The sequence below is a fragment of the Oryzias latipes genome, chromosome 22 (assembly GCF_053564925.1).
Source record: "Oryzias latipes strain Hd-rR chromosome 22, Olatipes_Hd-rR_3.1".
NCBI lineage: Eukaryota > Metazoa > Chordata > Actinopteri > Beloniformes > Adrianichthyidae > Oryzias > Oryzias latipes.
The window spans coordinates 9,780,172-9,807,572 of record NC_136258.1 but is presented as its reverse complement, the minus strand read 5'-3'; the positions used below and the strand labels follow the sequence as shown (position 1 = coordinate 9,807,572).

Genomic DNA, 27,401 nt, shown 5'->3' with positions numbered 1-27,401 from the left:
TTTTCCTGTCAAAGCACAGCTGTAAACGACTACAAGAATTAGAACATCAGCAGCAGAGAAACTCCTGATGATCACCTGAACTGGTTGAAAAAGTAAATGCTCTGTAGGTGCAGGGAAAGCTTTAGCTCTGCTTTTGCCTTTCAGGGACTTCTAGACATCCCCACCCACTCCAAAGTGCACAAGGCTTCAAGTTCTGAATGAACAGTTACATTTGCCACATGGTACTCAAACATACAGTATGCCACCCCGTTATTGCAGACCTGTTGTCTCTGATATGCCGAGAACATCTTCTCTATGTCCTTCAGGTCAAGAATCTCAAAAGCTTTTAGGTCATCAATGTCATTCCAAATGGTACCATAAATCATATTCTGAAAGAAAGAGAAACACACACAAACCAATAATGACCAAAAATAGAACGCTTTGTTTGCATATTGATGTTGATTCCTATTTTCTAAAGAATTTCTGGTTAGGGTTAAACTTTGCAGATGTGACCTGATACAACGAATATTTTAGATATCAGATGAAGAAAGCTTTTGTGTTAACTGCACAATCACAAATTTGATGCCATTTTAGCTAACCACCATTGCAAATGAATGAAGCAGATACAGTAGATTTTCCAAAGGGGTTTGAACAATGTTCTCACCTCTCCAAGTTTGGTCCAGTTGAAGGATTTGAGCGGGTGAGAAGGCTGGGGGACGGACTTTGAGCGTGGTGTGTTACCAGACATAAACGGCAAAGGCATCAAAGGAGGTACGCTTCCAAAAACAGGAGGAGCGCCAGGCGGTGGAGGGGGTGCTCCAGGTGGAGGAGGGGGTGCTCCAGGTGGAGGAGGAGGTGGAGGAGCAGGGCAGCTGAATGGCAGAAGTGATGGCATGCCACCCATCATCTGTTGCTGAGGTGGAGCCATGGGGGCGCCAGGTGGGGGTGGAGGTGATGCAAATACATTTAGACTATGCTGGAAGACAAAACATGAAAGGGATTTCCCTTAAAAACTTCTTACACCAATACTTTACTCTGTTAGTCTTGCCTAATATTTGCAGAGATGATTGGCGGCTGAAACTCCAGATGCAGGAATTAGATTTGACTTGTGCATGGATATGAACTAAAATGTATTTTATTTAAAAACCTCTCTCAGAAAAGGAAATGGAATCTGCCTGCTTCATTTTTATGGGAACCAAGCAAAGTGGGGGGAGGGGGTGGCGCATAAGACGGGCTTGATTTTATGGATTACCATGAATCTGTTTTGGTTTTGAATAGAGTAAGAATAGAATAGAATAGAGTAAGATGTTTTCTAGCTGCCCACTGGAATGTCTTCTGTTAACCCACCTCCACCTGCTCTCACTACACATCACAGTGTCATCTGCAATCATCATGCTCCACAGATCATCTCTCAGTCTGTCCATCACCACAGCAAACAAGGAGCTCAAAGCTGATCCTTGGTGCAGTCCAGCCTCCGCCTTAAACACTTCTGTCACACCTACAGCACACCTGACAGTCAGCACTGCAACGCTGCATCTCAGTTTTCACACACGCAGAAGTAAACATGCATCTCACCACTCATCGCCACGGCAACAGCCTTTTTTTTAGAGCATTGTGCATGTCCCTCTGATCCATCAGGTCGCTGAATTAGAATCCTTTGCTGTGAAGTTCAGCAGATCTTTCCTTTGCCTTCAGCATTTGGACTACAGCTTTGCGCAGTGTACGCGGTGCATTTGCACAGCCTCACTCGTTCTTTTGAGCTCATTATCAACTGAAATTCAGGTTTTGTCATGGTACCAGTAGCATCTTGGCTCAGAGTACTAATCCCAAGTTAAAACTAAGGCTGAATCCAAATTCCTCCCCTACCCCTCTGGCTCCTCCCTATTGCCTCGATTGTGGCAGTTTTTGAAGCTGTAGTGGTGTCCGAAAGAGTCTTTACTTAAGGATGATCCGTAGCAACTTAGCGCAGGGTATCCCTCCGCTGGGAGGAAGAACGGCGCAGAGCTTGTAACACGGAGGAGAAACGCATTTCTTCACGAAGGTGTGCTCTGAAGACCAGACGTTTACATTTAAATGTAAAAAATGACTTTTTATTTTAGCGTGTCACTAACACGTGTGGTATCAGGGCTCCAGACTAACTTTTTTCACTAGGAGCACAGTGGCCCCTAACTGAAAATTTTAGGGGCACAACCAGAAAATTTAGGGTCGCATACCGTACATCAACTTGCTAACCAAATCTACTAATTTCCACTGTATTACTAATAAATACTTTAATAATAGATGTAGAAATTACAATGTGCTGTTTCAAATTCAGTGTCACATTTTATTCTGCACTTTTGAAGATGCAACAAGAAGGTAAACTGACAGCAGCATCGCTGTCATGACAGTACAAATAAGTAAAGAAAACGGATGGAAATTTATCTTTGTGAAACCAAATAGGTGCAGCCAAGATGCACAATAAGCGTGTTTGAGATCACCCAGGTGAACTCAACGCTGTGCAGATCACCTGGTGTGTGACATATATTTTTGTTTTTGCTCCAACATCAACTGTCAATCATCACAAAAATATCGCGAAAAAGGGGTGGGAGCAAGGGGCAAACCTACCCGGACACAGCTGGAAACTGAACTGACTGAAAGCTGCCCTACAGACTACAAAACAATGCATTATGGGACATGTGTCCTGATGGTTTTGTAGTGGAGTGATTAATTAAAATAATTTAAAATACCAATTCATTAAAAAAGGCTACATACATCAAAACATTAAAATAATCATAAAATATATAATAACACAGATCATACTAAGGGGGAGAAGAATATTAAAACTAAATTGAATGTTAAGGACAACTCCAATTTCCTTTTCTCTTTCAGTCTTGCTGCAGATTCGCTTTCATCTCACAGCCCCCCCCCCCCCCCCCCCCCCTGGTCTCCCCAATGATCCAGGCGAGGTGCCGGTTCATCTCAAACACGTCTATCGTTGCATTTTCCCCACGTATTTTCAGTGTGTCTAAAACTAATGTTGTTTTTGCTCGAGCGTGTTTAAAGTTCAAGCCCCGTTAGCTGTCACGCATGTAGGTGTGGGACATTTATTCTCCTCAGATGACCCGACTCCCGCGGGAGCGGTGTGCTGCCGTAACGGCATAAACGCTTTGATGCGCCGCCGTAACCGTAACCAAAACCTAAACCTTCATCCGGTTCTGTGCGGCCCAGAGAAAAGTTCAGCACGGGCTGCATGTATTTAGAAAATTACGAGCGAATAAATACGTTCTAAAGGAAAGTAAGGAACTCCTTAATGTGGTCCGGGGAGGGAGGGGGCTGTCAGGTTTCCTGCTTTCAAGCCCGGTCATTGTCCCGCCCCCAAGAGTCATATACCCCACTGTGATTGGTTGCTATGTCAGCTCCGCGCACGACAATGAAAAAGTGTCATTCATACAAACTGGCGGGCTGCAGTAACATTAAACCTTCATATTAAGGCGGGAACCGCAAAATATCATCTTGGGGGCCGCAAATAGCCTGCGGGCCGCGAGTTTGAGACCCCTGCTGTACACTCTGGCACTGGTACACTAGCCGCAGGTCGGAAGAACGAATCAATAGTTCGCTTACCCATAGTTCAGACGCACATATCAGATTGTGATATTTGTCTCCGTTTCCTTCCCACAGATGTTTACGCGCACTCGATTATCTCTAGGCCCCTCCCCCTACACGCATTTTAGCCACTCCCAGTGGCTTTCCCTATTCTTCTCTCACGCAGTGGCCGCCTCACAGACAGGTATCACGCGAGTGTGTACGTGCTCGCGTTTCATGAGTATGTGCGCGAGTGCGTGTGTCTGCCTGTGTCCGTGTGGGCTTGCGTCTCATTGATTATTTCATTGATCATTGACGTGCCCCTTCCACATTTAATGTATAAAAAAATACGTAGGGTGAGGGAGGCAAATTTACTGGTCGCGCATGTGCGACTGGATGTAAAATTCAGTCGCACACTCTCAAATTTTGGTCGCAAAATGCGACCAATTGCTCGCAGTCTGGAGCCCTGGGTATCTTTGTCTGCTTTATGCTCTCTCATTACTAATAACTCATCTTTTCTGTTCTATAGCAGATGTTAAGGATGGATTTTCTGTTTTCATCGTCGCTGGCTGCATCTTTGCCTGTCTGGTGACTCTCTGCTCATCTGCTTTCTGGTCTCTCTGCTGCTGCAGTCAGAAACTTTTTTCTGTTTATCCTGTAACAGATGCTTCCTCCTATCGTACTGCTGTAGTTAGTAACCTTAATGCTCTTCTAAAAACAGATCATTTCATGCTTTGAGTTTTTTGTCTGTCCTGTCCTCTCAGACACTAACCAGTCCTAGCAGATGCTTAACCATACTGTCTCCAAACAAGACAGCTAGACAAATTAGCTGTTATTGCTAGAAGTGACCTCCTGAATCTTATGTTTAAAGTAGTTTTCCTCTCAACTGTAGACTCTTGCTTGGCACACCGCAGACATTGCACCCCAAATCCTTTAATGCAACGTGTTGGTCGCCCGTACAACCTGTTTTTTTACGCTGAAGACCATCTTGTTTGAATGATTTGAGCCGAATGGAATTACTAATCACTGCTGTTTGTAGCCTACTGTGAGGAACTTTAAGACACCGTTTGTGAACTGGTGCTTTAAAACATATTAAATTGAATAATTCAGTACAGAAAGGTTTCAGGACTTACTGTTGTGTCATTGACACGAGATGACAGGTCCAGAACTTGCTGCCTGGCAGAGCGCAGCTCTATGCCTTCACGTTGCAACTTGTCCTTCATCTTATTCAAAGTCTTCATCATCTCCTCCTTTTCTTGAGTCTTAGTATGACACTCTCGCTCTTTCCTGTCCAGTTTAGCTTGTAATTCTGCGTGTTCTGAAAGGAAAAAGATAATAAACAACAATGTGAGTGACAGTTGCAGTGCTTCTGATGCTGCTCAGTTTTTGTTATATATAATATTTACATTTTGGTAAGCTAACATTTCTTATTTATAGATATGGGCTACCTTAGAACTAAAGGAGGGTTCATTTATTTTATTGACAATTCTAAAAAAAAGCATAATAAAATGCATTGAAACAAGTGAGACTGAAAGCTTAGTGGCATAAAAACCCATCGGTGCTCCCTTCTCTTGTACATGGCAGCAGAGGTGGATGGAAAACATACCGCCCTATCAATCACATGCATTCTTCTCAGATGCTCACTCAAATCCAAGACTGTCTGAGACTGGAGCCATACTAAAATGTGTACAAACAAAAATTGTTTAGATGACATTGGGGCACCGCCATGACAGATCAACACCTGTGTCAGCGTGTTGTTGGTCAATCTTGTTGAAATGTCTTTTCATAAATAGATGCAGTGCTGACTTTCTGTGTGTTTTCTGTGTGTGGCCTTTTCTATTGCCCAGGATTTGGGCTTGCAAGGGAGCACCTGACAGTCAGGGCTCCTCCCACAAGCCCCGATCAGGTCCAGCGCGAAAACAGGACGTGGGATCACTCTCCTGTGGCCTACCACTTGCAGAAGAGTGCAATGTGGTTTGGGTCGCAGTTGAAGGCCCAAAAATCAGTCATGGAAGTTGGCTTTAGGGACATAGAACATCCTCTTTGGGGGGGGAAGAAGTCTGAGCTTGTGCTAGAGGTTGAGCACAACAGAGTAAATACAGTTGAGCTCTCTAAACACAGCCTGGGTCCTGAAACTCAAACCCTCTGGCGGGGTTAGACTCTCTACTATTCCTGAGTCAAGAGGCAGCAGGCTGATGAGGGCTTACTCGTGAGCCTCCAGCTCAGCCACCAAGTTTTGGAAATCCCCCCGGTAGACAAGAGGTTCGTGTATCTCCACCTGTGGTTTGGGCTTACGGGTCAAACAGGAGTTTGGAGTACTCTGCCTTCTTGGTGTCTCTTGGAGAAGGACTGGAAAGTGCCCCAACGGGAGACTCCAAAGTACTCCTGGGGGACTTCAATGCCCACATGGACAACAACAATTGCACCTGGAGGGGCATTATTAGTAGAAATGTCCTCCCTGATCTTAACCCAAGCGGTGTTTTGTCGTTGGACTTCTGTGCTCGTCATAGTTTGTCGATAATGAACACCATGACCATGTTTTCTACCTCTATTGTCTTTGTTGCTGTTTGGATCTGTGGTTGCAAGGTCTCTGGTGCCTGTCATAGTGGCAACACCTACACCAGGAAGTAAGGGATGTCGTCAAGCTGAAGAAGGCATCCTACCAAGCCTGGCTGGCTTGTGTAAATCCAGAGGCAGCTGACAGGTACCAAGCAGTCTAAGGAAGCTGCAGCTGTTGCAGAGGAAAAAAACTCCTGGGAGTAGTTCGGTAACGCCATGGAGAAGGACAATCGGTTGGTTTCAAAGAGGTTCTGGGAAACCATACGGCACCTCAAGAGAGGGAAGAAGTTTTCTGCAGGCACCGTTTTCACTGCAGGTTGGAAGTTGTTGACTTCGACAGGGGACATTATCAGACAGGATCTCCTTAGTCTTGCTGACACGCCTCCTCTTGAGGAAGCATAGGCGAAAGACTTTGGGGTGGGGCTGTCCATCACCCAAGCTGAAGTCATCGGGGTCATTGAAAAGCTCCTCGGTGGCGAGGCTCCGGAAGTGGATGAAGTCTGCCCTGAGTACCTTAAGTTTCTGGATGCTGTGGGAGTGTCTTGGCTGACACGACCATGACACGCAGCATTGCGTGGCAGTCGGGAACTGTACCACTGCACTGGCAGACAGGGGTGATGGTTTTCCTTTTCAAGAACGGGGATCAGAGGGTGTGTTCCAACTACCAGGGAATCACTCTGCCTCCCTTGGAAATTCTATGCCAGGGTACTGGAGAGGAGAGTCTGTCCAGTAGTGGAACTTCAGATCCAGGAACAACTGGGCGGTTCCGTCCTGGTCGGGGACCAGCTCTACACCCTCTTTAGGGTGCAGGAGGGTTCGTGGGCATTCCCTCATCTAAACCATTTAATCCAAGCATGTCAAAAGCATGTGGGCCAAATGTGGCCCAAATGCTCTTTGCAGATGATGTTGTCCTGTTAGCTTCATCAAGCCATGACCTACGGCGTGCATTGGGGCGGTTTGTGGCTGGGATGAGAGTCAGCACTGCTAAGGCCATGGTTCCGGCTAGTTTGTCCTCTCCGGGTGGGTGGAGTGCTCCTGCCCCAGATGGAGGAGTTTAAGTACAGTACAGGGTGAGATGCTTGGTCACCTAGAGAGCTTGGGGTGACCCCTCTTAAAGTGGAGAGGAGTCAGTGAGGAGATTACATCTCTAAACTCGTCTGGAAACGCCTCAGGGTCCCCCAGAGGAGTTAGGGGAAGTGGTTGGGGAGAGGGGTGCCTGAGAATGATTGATTAGACTGCTGCCCCACGACCCCCTTCCAGATGAGCAGAAAAAAAAGATAAAATCCATACCTTTCCTGAACTTCTCTGCCTGCTCTCGCCACAGTTTAACCTCATTTTCATTGACCAACCTGCCAAGCAAAAAGACTAAATTAATCACAGGAACAGTAATGGCTTCACAAAATGTGTTTACACACAGGAGTTTACTGCTGTTTAACAGTAAAGCCAGGCTTTAGATGAAATAAAAACTCAGGAACAAACCGAGAATGATCAGACACTAATCCTAATCACTAATTGGTGACAGAAACTCATATTTATTCCCAACGTTGCCCCAAACAGAGACACTTTGTTCTTCATTGATTCTAAAATTAAAATTCATGAGCACAACTCAAGAAAGACTTGAGTTATTAACCCTTGGACTTGGTTTACCTTGAGGTTAAACTGGTGTGAAGAAAAAAAGTATTGTGTACAAATGGATTAACAGTCTAATTCAACTTAAATGTAATATAATAATGAGAAATACAGCCATGGTACGATATAATGTACGTATGTGGCATTTTTAGGTCATAACAGAAAAGTGAAAGATTGTGTACCACTCAGAGCCATAGCTAGAAAGAACAGATACATAGTATTACTGTATTTTCACGACTATAGGGCGTACTGGGTCATAGGGCGCAGTTTCAGTGATGGGTGATATCTCTGTATGTAGCAAACACTAAAGGCGCACCAGGTTTAGAGCGTGGGCACGTTAACACATACCGGTAAAACATAAATGCTAGTGTGTGTCTGAAGGGACACACACTAGCAAGGAAGGCAGCAGGAGCAAAACTGAGTTGGTTATGATTTATTTTTTTAGTCATCAATCAGCATCCAAAAATCCATCAAAGTCCTTTCTGTATGAAATGAGCAGCTGGGCTAAATTTCTATCAAACACGCCAGGTTCCCTTTCGTCATTGTCAGAGTTTGCAGCTCCTCATCAATGACGTCGGCTTTTGCGAAAGCTCGGAGAACAGTGCAAGCAGACACGTTTGCCCAAGCTTCTACAATCCATTCACAAAGTGTGGTGTAACTCGCCCGGCGCTGCCTCCTAGTCTTAGTGTGTTCGCCATCCGTCATCCATTGCTCCCATGCCATTCGCAACATTACTTTGAATGCCATGTTCACGCCAATGTCCAGCGGTTTGAGTTATTTCGTCAAGCCTCCCGGAGTGACAGAAAGCTCCGAGTTCATTTGCTCCACTTGTTTTTTCACAGCATCTGCGAGTCACAGATTAACAGAGACGGTGACGCGTGGAAAAAACCATCTGGTCTCTTTACACAAACCTCACTCAGCCACACTTCTTTTCTCCGTTCTCATGCCGTCTTCTTCTACGTCCTCTGCTGAAGTCCCACAACAACACATTAGCCGCACCGCCTCAAACGGCGCCCCCAACATTTTGGAGAAAATTTAAGATTTTTAAGTGCACCTTATGGTCATGAAAATACGGTAATAGTCTTTAATTACTTAAGTAATCTATAAGGCAATTATCAATCAGTTCTGAAAAGCAACCCATCTCCTAAACACATCCAGACTTAATTATAAAAAAAATTTTTTTATACACATAGAATCATCGGAAAGAGCTCAAACTGTCTCTTCTTTATTTTATTATCAAATAAATACATGCACATCATCGGGGAAGGTAAATGTGTGAATCTGTTAGGGTTACAGTTTCCTGACTCGTGTTTAGTAGACAAGAGAAGAGAGAAAAAAAGACGTGGGGCAGAGCTACTTAAGGTCTAAGGCTTGGAGCAGTAAGCTAGTGGATAGTCATAAAACCATCAGAAATATGTTTTCTTTGAAGGTTCTCTATTATTGTTACTCAGTAAAAAATACATGTCCCAAAGTTTTAACTCTGAAAAGTATGACCTCATCTTAGCCAGGATGAATGAACAAGTAGGTTTACATGGAACCATCTCTTTTGGGATGAGTCCTTTGGAATCAGGTGAAAATTCTGTCAGACAAGTAAACCTAGTTGTAGTTTTGACCATGAACTGTTCCACACACCAAATGCTATTGAAGTTTGCACCTACAATTTAGACAGCTTACAAGAAAACCATGAAGTCGCTGCTTCTGTGCGGATCAGTGAAGCAACAGTCCAAACGGAAGACCACAGTTTGAGGTTAATACCGACTCAAGACAGTAGACTGGTGAATTGACTCCTACTACAGATGGATGCAGCTGCTTCTTTCTAGTTGATCAACTAGATCAACTCCATGGAAATTTCCATGGAATTGAATGTATCTGAATGAGTATTAAGCTAATTTTGTAGATACAGTCAGGACTGAGTTGTCATGGCGCTCTAATGCAGAGAATCGTAGAAATGAGGGCTTACATGCTCTGTGGCCACTGCTCTGTTTCATATAAATGCAACTCACATGCGAATGATGTTTTTAATATTGAAGTTGTCCAAAGGTGCAGCATCGGGGTCCTCTCCCATGTCGTCCTGCATGACTATTTGCTGGAGGATTTTGTCTAAAAGCTGCCAGTACTGCAGACTCCCGCGTCTATCTGAAAAGGCAGACCGAGGAAGGCTTAAAGCTACTTTCTCCAACCCCACTTACTAATGTGACACACATCAAAAATGACACTTTACATGGACTTACATGGAATCTGAAGGCAGTGCTGAAGGAGGGAAAGGAGATGTGGGTAGGCTTCTGTGTGGCTCAGTTTCTTTTTGATCACTTCAAACATGGTACCTGCACTTTTTGTGTTAACGTGGGTCTGTAAGCAAAGAACAAAGACGGGTTCTTAAAGAGGACTACAAACACCAAAAGCTTTTTCATAATTTTACGGATTTGTTTTCCATCTAAGAGTAGATGTACCTACCATATCAAATCTCTTTGCCAGTTCTGAGTCATCTTCATTCCGTACCATCTCAAAGAAGTCCAAATGCCTTATCATGGAAAAAGAACAGCTTTCTTTTAACTATACGGCACCATGACGTGACAATGAATGTAAGACAAAACAAGTCAAGTCAAGACAAGATAAGATAAGACAAGAAAAGCCTCTACTGTCACTGTCTGTATGTAGTTTTGTTTGTTTGTTTTTTCCTTTATTTTCTCATTTCAAAGAACTGAGATAGATATTTAGAAGTGATTTAAAGCTCCAACTGAGTGTCACCCTGAATGAATGGATCTTGATCTGCAATAGGATTTACTAGTAATATTTGAAAACATATTGTTCTAATGTGTTTTTTTAATTGACAAAATAATGCAAACAAAAAGAAAGATGTCATTGAAACAGGAGTGAAATTGAAGATTAGAGTAACTGTAACTCAAGCATGCATAACAAACAAACAGCACACAGAAAAATTCCCATTTGAATTCAATGTGAAATCACAGTGACATCATAAAAAAATACCATAAAAAAGTTACTTTGTGTGATGTTGACAGTTTAAAACATTCCAGCCGCGCATTGTAGGAGTAACTGCACGCACGACCACTCACCTGTCCAGAGTAGCATTTTCATGCCCTCGAAGCTTATCGATCACCGGCTGAATGCCCAACATCAGGAACTCATACCTTAGGTGGAGCCGAAACTCCAGGCTGTCCTGTAAGATGGGGAGAAAAAGAAACACAACAAAAAGTAGTCACCAGCAAAACAAACAAAAACAAGACAGATTGCTTTTCCTGTAGAGCTGCATTTAATTAGATTATTGCAAGAAAATGTTGCTTAGCGGAAAAAAGTATCAAAAAGGTCATCTGGACCTTTTTTTTTTTTACTTGGCGTCTCAGGAAAAGGAGTTGGACTTGATGATGACGATTAAGTGACCAACACAAAGACACGAGCGGCTTTGGGTCACATAGTCCTGAGAGTTATATAAGTTGTTTTGGGAGTCTTTTGTCCTGAACTGAGAGGGTGGGGGGCACTTTATCATCCCCTGCCTGATGAGCCCCTCAAACACGAGACAAAATGCCTTCAACTGCAAAAGCTCAGTCTAGAGGACCTTCCCTAAACTATTTCTGCTACAGCACCTCCCTGAGTCTTTACAGCTAAGAGGCTGCTTTGTAATACATTATAGTGCTACAGCTCCATAAACTGAGAAACCAGCAGAAAAGCAAAATAATCTGTCAATAAATGACTAACATGAAAAATGCTGAAATGAGCTTATTTAGTCAAATAAAATCAAGTGCTCACTGAGCTAAAGTATTTTATGGAAAGCTAAAATTAACTGGACGATCTAAAATAATACATTTAAGTAGGGGGGAAATAGATTTTTGCTTTAGGCAGCACCGCACAAAATTGTGATAACACACATCTTTTATCTGCAGTGGTAGTAGATAAATACATCTGAATAAATCTCGATTATAAATGAAAAATAGAGAAAGATGTTTGTGGAAAATATATTTTAACTGATTATTGTGCTAAAGAACCCAACATACTTAAGATATAGTCAGACTGGAAAAGTCTGTTGGTTCGGATCCTGAACCTTGCGCTTGGTCTTTATTCAGACTGACTTCTGATTACAACCAAAGCTTGTAAACCATGTGACTAAAAATCCCTTTAGTCATTGGCCAGGAATTACGAGTGCGGGGAAAAGCAACTAAAGAAAGAATAATGGAATGCCTGCACTTTGCAGTCATTGTCAGTATAGTTCACTGTTTCAAACTCTATTTTTCTCAAACCAATTATGACAACATTTCCAGGAGTTGCTGGGTCTCATTGTTTCTTCACCTTTGTCTGTGGTTTATGGTGGGAACATTTCTACTCTTTTTTCATCACATGACCACCGGCTATGGTGGCCATTTGGTTCAGTTGTTCCCCCCAGAGCATGGAGCGTATTCAGACTGAAGAATCTCAGAGCGAACTGAAGCTTCGTCCAATTGGAAACCAACCAAACCACCTGAAAATTTGTTCTGGATTATTGGGGGAAACAAACTCTGGTTCACTTTAAGCGAACCAAATGTGTCCAGTCTGAATACAGCCTGAATTAAGATAAAGATCTGACTTCTTCCTCTCCACATTGAAGCTTGTCAGGATCAAGGGCTGATCGATAAGGCCTCTTTGGGTTGGTTGCTCATGCTCTGCTAAATGTTCTTATGAATAACCTCTCCACCACTGCAGTTATAAACAGACTCCATGGTGGGAGACCTGATCTCAATCCCATCATCTGCTCAGCCTGGTCTGCTTCCACAGAACGTTTTCCTGGGCAGGTTATTCAGGCTCTCACTGTGCTTCACATAGTTGGTCATGATCTCAAGGGCTTTTGGAATGGGGGTTTTTCTGTTCTGGAGAAAAGTCTCTATTGACACAGAGTACAACTTAGACAGCAGTTCACTGACATTTGCCCTCTTTTTTTTCCAACTTGTCCTGTCCAACAGCTAAGAAAACAGATGAGAGCGGAAAGCCTCTTGTGTTGGACATATTTTACTTTTACAACAGGGGTTATGAATCTTTTCACAGTAGGTATATATTTGAATAAACCTCTTTTGTAACTTAGGCTAAACTTTATTCATCTTACTTATATTTGTAACATTTAGTGTTGGACCGGACGGAAAAGAAAAGAAGGGAAGAAGAGAGAGGGATGTGTGTGTGTGTGTGTGTGGGGGGGGGGGGGGGGGGGGTTCTGGAAGGGGGGGGTTAAACCATGAGGCAGCATGAAGTTTGGATGTTTATAATCATTACGGTCAGGTTTAGAAGTAATACAAATCTAAAAGGGGCGGGGCCTGTTCACACACACACATGCACAGGCTCCAAAAATGTTCACATACAATCATGTCTACATGTACACAATACAACTAATGTTCACACATGCATATTTGTGCCTTCAGACCAACACATGTGAAACATTTCATTCAGTCACGCAAACTATTTGTCTAAAGGTGAGCTAACACCTTATTAACACCAAGCTCCAGTCTATGTTTCACAGAGAACAATGGATGGAAAATGATCTTTTAGCAGCTTCCAGCATCTGACTTCATCCCCAGCATCACACTGAGCCGTCACTGGAAAACTAGATCAGTAGTTCCTGTAGAGGCTGAGTGGTTACGCCAAAGTTTTACTATGCAGCTTCAACATTTTTCTTTAATGCAAACAGCACACACTGTCCAGTACAATAAGGTCCAGAGGAAAAGCAATGGGTTCCATGACACCATCTGCACTTGCTTTTACAAACACAATGATTCTTGATTTGGTTGATTTATCTGTTTGTACTCTGATTTTACCCCTGAATACATTTATGTGCCGCATATTTCCCTCCTAAAATTGCATTAGGTTTGTCAAATTCTGGTGACATTAAATGCTATGAAACAAACTGTTTTCCTGCAGTTTGTTTCAATTTAAGCAGCTGTTAATTGAAAAGAACATTACATAGCTACTGAATAAATTCTAAGTTAGTATGGAAATCCATTTTAGGATGGCTACAGTTTAGTTCCGGTAAGATTGACATGACCTTTTTGCAGTGGAAGAACAGGCATTCTGAGGAGGGTGTAAGTGTGTGCAGGCAGACCTCTCCAGCTCCAGCATTCAGCACAGCGTTTATGAAGGACATGATGGCCGTCTTCAAGTTGACCTCATCTCTGTATCGCCCCTTGCTTTTGTCCAACTCATTAAGCAGACTCTGAAAAAAAAGGACGATTAAAAAATAAATGTATTCAAGTGCTTCATTGACTAAAGAGACATTTAGAAAACTTTCATTAGATGAAGAAAGAAGATTCCAAACTGAGTTAAAAGAAAAAAACATTTCTGTTTTGTAAGAGACATTCTGCTAACAGAGGGACCTTGCCTTTTGTTTTTGCTACTTCGTTTAAATGTCACCAAGATGTCACTTTAGCTAACTATTCGCCTCCCTTTTAATTCTATCCCTTGCATCCTCTTCATTCACCAACCACCCTCATGCCCTCCTTACCTCCTTCACTCAATCCATGAACCTCCCCTTTGGTTTTCATCACCTTTCACCTCCTAACTGGTACCTCCAACCTCAGCATTCATTTTCCAACACAATCAGAGTCCCTCCTCTTAAAGTCCTACTCCCATAATCTTCTGATCTATTGTCAAAGCATTCCCAGTGGTCTTTCGTGATGATTTTAGCCAAAATCTAAAAACTGTGTTGTTTTCTAGGACCTAGTTTCTGCAGAAATTCTCCTCTAAGTTGTGGGTGGGACTGTTGGTGCAAAATAAGCCTGCCCTGTTCTCATCATCCATCAGTTTACAAGCTCTCCTGGTACCTACTGGTCCAACAGAAATGGCTGCACCATCGTATCTATCTATCCGTATAGTTCTGATCCAGATTCCAGCTCAGACCACGAAAACGAAGACATTCATGGATCTATTTGTCTGATAGTGGATGCACCAGAATGGGGCGGAGCTGGGAGATGTTGGCCCCGCCCACTGTACAGCATTGCCTACGTCACAAATGTGATATTTTTCAAACTGCATTTTTCATTTTTTCTGCCCTAATTCACAACTATTTGAATCAAGAGATAGTCAGAAACGATTTTTTCATCTTAATTTTCATTATCAATGTTAGCATGTTAAAAAGACCAAAACACCATTTTCATCCGTCGATCATTAAAGTCTTTAAACCGTCTCAGTCTGCTTCCTTGCAAAAATCGTTCATCACTAGCACCTGTACGGTTGTTTCTGGGTGGTGCAGGCCTGTGGAGGGTCTTCTTTAAGGGAAGCGCAGGTGGGTCATGCTTGAGGCTCTCACGACCACCTCAGGTCAGGTGAGTGTATCATGAAGTATTTGTAAGGGTACTGTAGGTCGCACGCACCAGTGATGTACGTGTGATCCTGTTGTGCCCTTACGTCACTCTCTAGTTGATAGTAAGGTGCAAGCACTGGCCCCTTACTGACCCCATGCTAATGCGGCAAATACGTGTGGGCGTGATACGTACATGACTGCAGGACGCCTCAGGATGCCCACATGAACTACACCCTGAATGTCTAATTTCTTACAGTCAAGATGCACAAAAGGAGTGCATATGTATCACGTGAACAGCCCCTAGGGTAGTCTGCAGGACTTGAGGGGGGTCAAAAAATGTTAAATGTATACGTCATGCCTGCATTTTACCTACGTAACCCTTACTTGTTCTATGGTTCACCAAGCAGTCTGCACACCTCGCTATTTTGTGCAGGCCACCTGCGTGGCATGTACACGCTTGCCCGTTATCTGCCCTCAGACATCCATTATCTAGCTGTAAGGGCAGTTGTGACAAAGGCCTAATATGATCTGTTCCTCTGATGGATTCCTTCCAGATCCATCCTGCTCCCAAAGAGAAGCTCATCATCTTCATCTCTGCTGCCTCCAGTTCAGCTTCCCGTCTCTAAACCAACAACGTAGCTGCTCTCACCACAGTCTGCTACACCTTTCCACACCTGAAACCTTCCTCCACCTGTTCCAGCCTGCTTGGACACGCCTCCTCACCACTTTCTCACACCCCTCTGTTGTTCTGGACTGTTGACCCTAAGAACTTAAGGAAAACTATTTTCTTTACCTGAAAGCGAGTCCTCTCAGCAGCATATTTCTGGTAATGACCCATGGCTTGCAGCACCTTTTTGTGTCCATCAGGTACCAGGCAAACCGCCCCAAGAATCTCCAGCACCGCTACTTTGGTCTTAATGTTTTCTGTTCGCAGGCTTTGGGAGATGGTGTTGATGCTCTGAGGGTGGACCAGGACGTGCGCGCGGCCCTGGGAGTTGTTCATCAGAGCCTTGATGCAGCCGATGACGGAGGTGTGGACCCGGCTCTCTGAGGTCTCACAGTCCATGCTGCGCAGGAAGTTGAGGAGGCAGGTGAGGCCGTTGAGTTCGATGAAGCGCGTGACAAACCTAAGGGAACAGAAGCAACAACTTAGAAAACTGCAGAAAGAAAAATTTGAAAGCCAATGCAGCTAACTTAACATGCTAAGAAACAAACAAAAAAATCTGCTCTAGTCGGACATGTTAGGTTCATTGTTCCATGCTGTGATTTCATAACCTCAGCAATTCCTGAAGATTTTTGGTACCTTTTTTCAATTCTTTGTTCCATAATCACAGAAGAGGTTTGGTAAAACTTCACAACAGTTTGGGATTTATAATGGAAGTCAATGTGTGTGTGTGTGTGTGTGTGTGTGTGTGAGGGGGGGGGGGGTGTCAAGTCAGTATCAGCTTAAAGCCAATGAAAAGCCAGATTGTAAATTTGGAAAATACAATATTGTCCATTTTTAGAAAATATTTCAAATATTGAAAACTTTTTTAAACTTGAAAGTCCTCACAGTCAATTTGAACATATATAGAAAATTTGAAAAATAAATTGTAAACTTGAAAAAAAGAAGATTTAAATTTGAAGACATTTTGAAAACTTGATTAAAAAAATTTATCATTGTTTCAATTCAGACTTTTTGTTTTCGAGAGCGGGAAACAGCTTCTGCTCAATTATAAACTTAAAGAAACCAAGTCAACCACGGATGACAATTTGTCCGTCATCCCAACATTGTGTTGGACGCTACGCCAGAGGAGGTATGACACAACCAGTACCAACAACAGATTCTGTTGTGGAGTGGAAATGACCTCTCATGACCTCTGTCACCGCGTGTCAATCACATCAGGGTAGCCAATGGGCTCAGAGACCCACCCCCTTGTAAGTTTAGGCTCAACACCAAAAAAACAAGAAGTCTGAATTGAAGCTGTGAATTGAGGAATGAAAGCAAAGAGGAGAGAAAAAAGTGGCCACAGAAAATAAAATACAAAACAGCTGCTGTTCCAAATAAACTTTATTCTTTCATTTTCCTTTTTTTCCCCTCAATCTTACAGTCTGTTTTTTATCCTGATTTGACCAATGAAGCAGAACAGGAGCTAGAGTTGAGACATCATGGCTTAGAGGAGGGGTCTCCGACCCGTCGCTCGAGCTCCCGGTAGATCGCCAATAAAACCTTCAACAGTCCCGCCCCGCCTTCACAGGATAAAACGATAAAAACTAGCTGTCAATCAAACATGCTCACGCGGTCCTCATTGGAGAACCGGATGGAGAGACAGCTGGCCGTAATGCAGCACAGTCTCCTCAGTAAAAGGAGAAACCGAATTATTTTAATGAAGCCAGGGAAACTGACTTCTGTTTCACAAATAAGATTGTAAGTGAGAGTCAACTGTGTAAGGCGAGCGTGGCTAACGGTAAAAGAGGGAATGCCATTACACCAAAGTACGGTAACTTGGTGTAACAGCAGTGCAACAAGAACAGCGAGCAACATCGTAGCTATCCAGCTGTAAAGTTGAGATCCAGATTCCAGTTCAGATGAGGAAAACAAAGACGTACATGGATCTGTTTGTCTGACAGTGGATAATTAGAATGGAACTAATTATCAAATACTGGGGAACCTTTAATAAGAATGTAGCAAATGTAAACATCACGAAGGAACTCTAAAATTGCCAAATCTTGTGGTTTAGTTTAGTCACAAATAATCAAAACCTCAAGAGAATGACACACAATATGGATAATTAGTGTAAAAATAAATAAGAGAAAAAGTTGATGATGATGAGGCGATTTGTGTCGTTTTCTATTGTAAAAGGCATGCTAAGAAGAAGGAATTGAACACAGGATGTTTGATTTACCTCATTGGTTGAGTCCGAAGTGCCGTCTTCAGATCTTCCACTACCTTGTTCCTTATTTCCATTTCTTCCTCATCAAAGGAAAATAATGTCTGCATCTGCACATATTTAGAAAATGACTAATGTTAATTCATATGTTTATGAGACTTTTCAGAAGCTGACTTCCACCTTTATTTGTTTTATTTGCTTTCTGTAAGAAACACTGGGTCAAAGATAGAAAAAGTTCATTATAATTTAACACCAGTACTACAAGAGTAGTACTACAACAGTAGTACTCCCCACCCCTTTACTTCACAAGTTAAGTGTGATTGTTTAAACTAGACCACTTGGCTATATTGTGAGCAGGATGCTAGCTTGTAATGCTTTGGTACTTCTAATTCCAATGGCTTCATTGTAGACAGAGGCCAACAAGCTCCTCGTGAATGGAAAGAAGTTGAATGAAGTTGAAGGAAACTGGGTCAAGTCACATTTGTAGAGGATCAAGGATGCTGTTTCATGGTAAATTACTGTCAAAGACATCTGGAAAAAGTAATTATGCTTAGTAAAATAAGTAAGAACGAGCAAGTGTGCTAGTCAATCATGTAAATTGGCACAGTATTGAAAACAAAAAACAAAACAAAGTTTTATCTTTTTTTTTTTAATCCTGCACTCTCATTCCCGTCTGTCTCCTATCCACTCACCAGGTCCAAGGAACTTTTGTGACAGTTAATGATATTAATGGTTGAATACTTTATAGCATTGGTTGAATGTTATAAACCCTTCAACCATAGTTTTCCCGTTTCTCTTTCTTTATTCTAGTTTCTTCCTCCATTGTTTTGCCGCTTATCTCCTTCAATGTTTCAGCTATTTTATCCATTCAACTATTCAAACTTTCAGCTCTTTAAGGTTTTTCCAGCTATGACTTTTGGTCCTTCAAATCCTTGAACTTTTCCAGATATTCCAGGATTTTTGCCTCCATTGAAATCCATGGGGAATCCTTGGTGCAGAAGCTCGCTGGTTTGATACCCGGCTCTGGCATTTTTCACAAACATATCTATTATGTTATTGTGCTGTTTTCACTTTATTCATGCTCAGCTTTGATCATTTCTTTATTTATTGTCTGCCAATTATTCCCCTTTAAGTTTCATTTTCATTCAGCAAAATGGCATTCAACCCTGCATTTTCTTCCGGAAATGCAGCTCCTTCTAGTTCTACGTGAATTAATGTTGGATGGATAGTGAAAACCCTAAAGGCTTTAACATTTTTGAAAAGCCATTTAAAGGTTCTCTGTTCAACAATCTTTCCATGCAACATTTAAAACAGTTACAACAGAAAGAGGAATTCCCTGGCCCCCAGGCTGACGAGTAATAATGAACAATGTCATTTGGGTTTGGCTCTCTAACAAGGTCTCCCAACCACTTGACTGCTTAGTGCACGAATGCCCAGTCTGTGACATCAGTGGGAGTGAATGCTGGGGTCGCCACAAAAGAATGTGGTCCTGTCAGCAGGAAGCAACGTTTGCTCAGAGAAAACTTGCAACCTATTGTTTCTGAAAGTCTGAGAGAAAGCAATGATCTTTTTGGACTGTAATGACTGTTAACATCCAGGTTTAGGTCAATAGGCACAACGCAAGAACAGTAATCAACTCACAGCTGCCATGGAGTCGATCCGGTCTATGTAGTAGTCAGGCCAGCTGGTGGCCAGTTTGTTGGGGTCTTCTTGCTCCTACACATGAGCAGAGATACACAGTAAAACAGACAAACAACAAAACCAAAAGAGAATAAATGAACATTAAACAACTTAGTTCCACATTTTTTTTACTTGTCCTAACATCTGAGCAAACAGATCAGAGCTGAGGGTCTCTTGTGTTGGACAGATTTTACTGTTACAATAGGAGGTTATGAATCTTCTGACACACGAGGGGTATATTTGTAGAAACCCCTTTTGGATTTGAGGCTAAACTCTATTTAAATTAATTATCATCGCACACCTTTCTTGTTGGACTGGATGGAAAAGATGGAGAGCAAGGGATGTTGGAGATGGGGGGATCAGGGTACAAAAGAAAGGGTAGGAAAGAAAAGGCTTGCGTGGGGGGGGGGACTTGCTGTGCTGCATGAATAGCCACTCAAAGCACTTCGTGAGGATGGGGGGGGGGGGGGGGGGAGTGCGATCAGGCGGTACTTGTTGTAGCAGGAGGGAAATGGTTTCTTTGGGACAGGGTGATGATGGTGGGAGATTGTGCCAACAGCCTCGCTGAGTGAGAGGTTGAAGATGCCGGTGAAGACATCTGTGAGCTCGTCAGCAGGCTTTCAGAACACAGCTAGGGGTGGAGCTGTCAGCGGTCTGTGGGGAGGGCTTGTATTCCCTGCCACAGGTTCTAGAGTCTCTGCTGTCTCTGAAGCGGTCGACCATCCTCCTGGAGTCCTCTCTCTCGGCCGCCCCGATGCCACGTGACAGGTTGGCCCTGACTCCTCTCAAACCAGCTTCGTCTCCAGCTCTGAAGACAGTGTTCTGAGTCTCTGGACTTCTCCTGTCAACCATGGACTGTGGTTGGCCCGTTCTGGTGGCTGTGACATCGTCCATGCACTTCCTCATGTAGGATGTGACAGCTCTGTGCGCTCCTGGAGGTCAGTGATGTTGTTGTTGGTGGCTGCCTGTTTGAATCTACTCCAGTCGGTGGTGGTGAAGCAGTCCTGTAGAGCAGCGGTCCCCAAACTCCGGGCGGCAGACCGGGACTGGTCCGTGTGCCACCTGGTACCGGGCCGCAGACAAGAAGGAAGAACAGGTGGGAAGATCGGGGGGGCAGAATTGTTGGATAGATGGATGGTTTTAACAATCAAGGTCTAGAGTTCGGCCATCTCTGCATCTTCTCCCTCTTGCACGAAAAGACAGGTAACACACACGCACACATGCAGGCACACACACCTGTCTGCACGGTATGCCTGATTATGCATCACACATCACAACGTGGGCGGCAGTTACTCAGGCGGTTGAGCAGGTCATCCAATGATCGAAGGGTCAGCGGTTCAATCCTAGCTCCCCCCAGTCAACTGTCTTTGTGTCCTTGGGCAAGGCACTACCCCCTCCCTGCCCCTGGTGTGACTTCAATGCTGTGTTAATGTATATGAATGTCCCAGTGATGGTCAGAGAGGCTGTAGGGGCAAACTGGCAGCCACGCCTCTGCCCGTCTGCCCCAGGGCAGCTGTGGCTACATCAGTAGTTACCATCACCAAGTATGAATGAATGAATGATGGACACATTGGAAGAACTTTGAGCGTCTGGAAAAGCAGATAAATCTGATCCATTCTTGTTATAACTGCATCACACTGCCTGCCTTTTCCCTCCGAAGGCTGATTGCATGCGAGCACCTCCATGCACCGCTTGGAAAGGTGAGGAATGGCTCTGCATATGACCCTGACTCACAAAGGAGGTGTGTGTTATGGTGTGTGTACTCTCTTTTCCGCCGACATGTTCTGCTTGTTTTGTTTTTGCTTTTCACTTCCTGATCTTGTGCAGGTCGGCTGTGGCTTGTCCTTGCTGCTCCGCCCACTCACCTGTGCTTTCGGCTGAAGTCCATGTCACCTTGTTTTCCGTCTCTGTGTTGGAGCGTTTTGTGTGCCGTCTTGTTATCATTTCCTGTAGCAGATGCTGCTCCTTAGTGTTTGATCTACTGTCCTTAAATTGTCTTCAACTTGCCCTTTTTTGCATGGAAACCTGACTCTGCATCTGGATTCTTGAGCTCCAAACCGTAACAGTCATGGCCTTGATGGACAGGTGTCTACAGCTTTGGAGGGTCTTTAGACTATCACGTGAACGTGAGATGCACGAGGATTCAGATATTTTCAGGACTGGATGCAGAGGTTGTTTGACCCGTGAAAGACCCTGATCACTTGGAGGATTACCTCTATTGTGATGTTTTCGGCTATAGAAGTGTATTCACAGCTTGTGTAATCGGCTGATTGTTAACACCATGGAAAAATCCGGTCCTGCTGACTCTCACCAGATGTAGTTACTGACCGCTCACTAAGATCAGTCGGTAACGACGAAGAACCAGAAGGGTTCGGGTTAGAGGTCAGGGCATGAAGGAGATCTCTGCTGGAGAGATCTAAAGGGAGAATAAAAGAGTCCCCTCCGGTGGACATAAGCTTATGTTTATGGAACCACAGACGGTGCTGATGCTGCCATGGGGGGGGTTAATCAGAGCTCTTATTTGAACATTTGTCATGTTAATAAACTGTTTATTCTGATCAGCGCCTCGCCTGCTTTCTTCCCTCATCAACCAACCCGGGAGAGACGATGTAGGATAGACGGAGGCTTTGCTCAAAACCCCCCCAAAAAAATCAGGAAATCCCCCAAACATCATATATTATATTTCACATAGGTGATGTTATATGTTCCTTTCTAAAGAGATTGTTCTCAGGAACAGCACGTGCGTGTCCTTGATGTGTAACTGAGCCACATGTTCACATGACCCACCTTCAGCTCTAAAGTGGGGTGTGGCTGCACCTGCAGGCCAACTCACCTTCTTCTTGCTGCAGTATATTTGCCATTTCTTCTCATCAGGCAGGGCAAACATGGCCTCCCTGTTCTTGTCTGTTAGGTCCAGCTCATCCTGAAACAACAAGAGAGGTTTATCTGCACACTGTTTATTGTTTCCTCGCAGAGGGAGTCAATCAAGATGTTAATAAGAATCGAGACAAACGAGCAACAACTCGCGACCTGCAGCTCGTGAGTCACGCAACCTGCGGCTAGTGAGTCGTGACCTGCATATTGTGAGTCATGACGTGTTGCTCTTAAGTCGTGACCTGCATCTCCTGAGTGGCGACCTGTGGCTCGTGAGTCGTGACCTGCATCTCGTGATTCACGACCTGCACATCGTGAGTCGCGACCTGCGGCTCATGAGTCGCGACCTGCGGCTCATGAGTCGCGACCTGCGGCTTGTGAGTGGCGACCTATGGCTTGTAAATGGCGACCTATGGCTTGTGAGTTGTGACCGGCAGCTCGTGAGTGGCGACCTGTGGCTCGTGAGTCGTGACCTAAGGCTTGTGAGTGGCAACCTATGGCTTGTGAGTTGTGACCGGCATCTCCTGAGTGGCGACCTGTGGCTTGTGAGTCGTGACCTGCATATCGTGAGTTGTAACCGGCAGCTCATGAGTCGCGACCTGCGTCTCGTGAGTGGCGACCTATGGCTTGTGAGTTGTGACCGGCAGCTCGTGAGTGGCGACCTGCGGCTTGAGAGTGGCGACCTGCGGCTCATGGGTCGTGACCTGCATCTCCTGAGTCCCAGCCTGCATATCGTGAGTTGTGACCGGCGGCTCATGAGTCGCGACCTGTGGCTCGTGAGTGGCGACCTATGGCTTGTGAGTTGTGACCGGCAGCTCGTGAGTGGCGATCTGTGGCTCGTGAGTCGTGACCTAAGGCTCGCGAGTGGCGACCTGCGGCTTGAGAGTGGTGACCTGCGGCTCATGGGTCGTGACCTGCATCTCCTGAGTCACGACCTGCATATCGTGAGTTGTGACCGGCGGCTCATGAGTCGCGACCTGCTTGTGAGTCGTATACAGGCTGTCTTTGTGGACAGGAAATCCAATAGGTTGTGCCAACATGACAAATGTGGCCGCCACTTGTGTTTGCATATCTTTGACGTTGTAATTCCTGTTTGCAATTCTAGTTTTTATCTTTGCAAAGTCTGGCAGAGAGAACACAGAAAGGCAGACAATCCACAGGCCCGCGATTTCCTAGCCAAGATAGAGAATGGAGGAAAGACAGACTCGATGGCAGGAAGTCATATGGAGTCTCCAGGGTACTTACAGGAAGCTGTAGCTGCCATTATTACCCAGACAGATATCCTTTGCTTCAATGTGCGTCAGAATTAGCAGCTCTCTGCTTCATAAATCCATTTTTGAGAAGAACAGGTCACACATAGTGAGTCCAGTCTCATTACACTTTTAAAGCTAAAGGAGGTAGCATTTCTTTTCCTCCACTCTCTTATTTGTAAACGTTGACTCCACACAGAGCCAGCTCCATGAACAGACACTCATCCCATCTTGATCATTCAGGCAGATCCAAGCAGACAAGCACGAGCTGAGAATGACTTTACAGCAAAGAGGGCACGAAAACAGACGGGAAGAATGGCTGCAATGAAAAGCATGCCCAAGGAAGGAAATTCACTCCCATGGCCCAGAGGAGGAGAAACATTTCCGTTCTCTGCCCTTATGCAAGAGTCTTGATCTGTGTGCAGCTAGAAAGCAGGAGAGGATTCACACACATTGAAAGGCTTTTTTCAACTTTGGGTCAAATTATGTTAAAAACTGCTGAAAATAGCTAATGAGTGATCTTCTACATTAAAAGCAACAATGATGCACCTTTGAATAAAAAAAGGTACAATTAGATAATGGCACATATATGTATGTTTTTCTGGAAAAAGTTTTTTTTTGTCTACACACCAGAAAACCTGTGTGTGGAAGACTGTACAGCACATTTACTGTACAAAGACAATTCAACATTCTTTACATAAAACAATAAAAGAAACTATGAAAAATATATTAGTGAACATTAGAATAGCATTTAAGGAAAGTTATGAAGAACTAAATCTGCAACAAGCATAGACCAGTGGTGCAGATGTAAACTGTTGAACACAAATTTATCAAAGCAGCTGAGAACAGGTGGATCTTTGAACTGGATTTAAATGAACTGTTTCAGCTGATTTGAGGCTTTCTGTAGGTCTGTTCCAGATCTGTGGAGCATAGAAGCTGAATGCAGCTTCTCCATGTTAGGTTTTGACTCCAAGAACTGACAAAAGCCCGGAGCCAGATGACTGGAGAGGTGTAGCTAGTCCACACTGGGTCAAGAGGTCAGTCATGTAATGACTGTGTTTAACCAGGTGTTTAACCATTTAAAGCTTTAAAGTCTGTCCTCTGGCTGACAGACCTCCAGTGGAGGCGTCCAGGAGGCATCCGGACTAGATGCCCGAGCCACCTGGGACCTGGACCTGGTTCTTTGGGTCATGACCCAGAGCTCATGACCATAGGTGAGTATTGGAACGAAGATCAACCGATAATTTGAGAGCTTTGCTTTTTGGCTCAGTTCTCTCTTCACCACAATGGACCGATACAGCGACCGCATAACTACGGACGCTGCTCCAATTCTTCTGTCAATCTCCCGCTCCGGTCTTCCCTCACTCGTGAACAAAACCCCAAGGTACTTAAACTCCTCCACCTGGGGTAGGGGCACTCCAGAATTATTGTGAATAATAGTTAATTAAATTAATTAAAAATCTGTTCTGTTCCATCTTCATTTCCTTTCGATGTTTCCCCCAGGGGTCTCCACAGCCAATCAGCTTCCTCATTCTGTCTCCTGCATCCTCTACCTGCAGCTACCTTCATGTCTTCCTTCTCTGCATCCAGAATCCTCCTCTCTGGTCTACCTCTAGACCTCTGGCAGATCTAGACTCAGTATCCCTCTACCAATTGATTCACCGTCTCTCCTCTGGACATGTCCCAACCATCTCAGTTTGACTTGATCTCCAGAATCTCTAACGTACTCCAAGGTCCAACATTATCCCTCACCATCGGTCACTCAGCAGCACTTTATCCTCTCGGACAGCGAGTAAAAGTGAGAGAGCGACCAAATGTCTTCTTCAAATTAGTCGTGTTTGTTAGCCCACCTTTTGGTGAGTTTCTTTCTTCCTTTAATGCTCGTCCTTCACCGTCTTCATCCGGGGTGAACAAGCCCACGCCATACGAGACCCCCCCTCCCTTCCCTTTCTCCTCCATTTCTCCTCCCATCTTCACCATGATACAATAACTTGAACCCTGCTCCTAAGCTTGTAGCCTTGCAACCCGTCTACCTGGTCTACCTTCCTCATCTGCATCATGTCATCTAACTCTTTACCTTTTCCTGTCATAGTTCCAACATTCAAAGTCTCTACTCTCAGCTCAACACTCACGACTTTCCTCTTTTCTCTCTTCCTATCAACACACCTTCCTCCTCCTCTCCTTCTTCCACCAACAGTGGTCTAATTTCCCCCGGCCTCCTGTTGGTGAACATCACCAATGCTAGTCATTGTTAACCTGGGCCTCGACCGGTATGGATATCATAGATCTGATTCTCATATTTGGTTAGGCAAAGATTTGACGTCGGGTGCCCTTCCTGACCTGACCCGCTGGATTTATCTGGGCTGGGGACCGGCACAGGGAGACCCTGGTTTGGGGCCCCTCCTGGCTACATTGATCAGCCCTGGTTATCTAAAAATCAACTTCAAATTATACTACTCACAATAGGTTAGTGATGTTGTAAAAAAAAAAAAAGGCTGATGAAGTAGTGTGACGATTTTTACTAGGATCCAGACAGAACAGAAGGATAAACCTGCTGGACTCACAGCAGCAACAAAAGATTTAGTAAAGTGTTGATTTGGAGACAGCGGTGTCGTTGATGCTGATGCTACGATGCTATCATGCTATGCTAACGGGTTTTCCATGTGAGCAGACTTCAAAGGTATTCTTGAGCCTTTTAGAGTATATCCATATATGTGATCATATATGACATACACTAAAGAACCATTTTCTATGAAATATTAGTTATTTTTGCAGCTTTTGTAAGGACCCTCTCATTTTTGTGGCTGGGGAGGGGCTGGTGCTCAGAGAGCAGGATTTTAGAGGAATACTCAGAGGATGTGTGAATGGATCAAAATACCACTTTGGGGTTTGTTTTTTGTGAGAAATGGACATTTTATGCACTGAAAATATTTTTTTTAAAGTTTATTTTTTATGATAGAGGCCCTTTAAGACACGTTGGACAAATAAAACAAAATGACTTTAAAGCACAAACACAAAAAACTGACATTTTCTAACCATAATACCAGACATGAATACACTGTGATTGCAACTTTATTATGGTGCTGAAAAAAGCCCCCCCTCGTGAGAGCACTGTCAATGACATCATGACAAGAAACCAAAACATTAAAATGTTTTTAGGTTGTTTTTTTGTTATGATTTCTGAATCATGAATCACATGGACACAGAATTAGGAAGAAAGTCTAATTTCTCTCACTCCCTGTAGTTTGTTTCTCAGAACATTTTAATTTGAGTCTATAATTACATTAAAGACGTCTTTATAACAGACACTCATTCTTGATGACATAATGACGATAGCAACCGCATCACCAGTTGTAGTCCGAGAATCATGTGAGTGGTCCACATACTTTTGAAGTTATATATTCTGCCTCTTGGGGACCTTGAATGACCTTGAACCTCTTAACCGCTCAAGACCTGAGCTAATATTTGAGCTAACCCTCTAGCCATGTAGTCACAGGGCTCCAGCTAAGCAGAATAAACTGCTATGGCACAACCACCCAAAATGTGATGACCACAAATGTGGACGCAGGTCTGAAAAGGCTGACGTTCTCGTTCATTTTATTTAGACATAAATTCGTGGACGGCAGAGAACTCCTTACAGCTCAACCACTGAAGTTTTACTCATAAGTCCTGAAGATAGATGATTTTACCAAAGTGTCAGAGTTTTGAACCTTCTTACTGCATCAG

At 43.9% G+C, this 27,401-nt stretch overlaps 1 protein-coding gene across 1 annotated transcript in view; it reads right to left on the bottom strand.

Annotated features, from left to right (window-relative positions):
* daam2 (dishevelled associated activator of morphogenesis 2) overlaps positions 1-27,401 on the bottom strand; it is a 57,499-nt gene that overhangs the window by 13,646 nt on the left and 16,452 nt on the right. The window contains exons 3-15 of the mRNA XM_011490628.4: positions 22,385-22,474; positions 19,513-19,587; positions 17,887-17,981; positions 15,795-16,128; positions 13,805-13,915; positions 10,803-10,906; positions 10,183-10,249; positions 9,960-10,077; positions 9,732-9,864; positions 7,390-7,448; positions 4,674-4,858; positions 644-955; positions 261-368 (exon numbers count right to left, since the gene is read on the bottom strand). Coding sequence (XP_011488930.1) covers positions 261-368; positions 644-955; positions 4,674-4,858; positions 7,390-7,448; positions 9,732-9,864; positions 9,960-10,077; positions 10,183-10,249; positions 10,803-10,906; positions 13,805-13,915; positions 15,795-16,128; positions 17,887-17,981; positions 19,513-19,587; positions 22,385-22,474 — 1,791 coding nt within the window. The remainder of the gene's footprint in view (positions 1-260; positions 369-643; positions 956-4,673; positions 4,859-7,389; positions 7,449-9,731; positions 9,865-9,959; positions 10,078-10,182; positions 10,250-10,802; positions 10,907-13,804; positions 13,916-15,794; positions 16,129-17,886; positions 17,982-19,512; positions 19,588-22,384; positions 22,475-27,401) is intronic.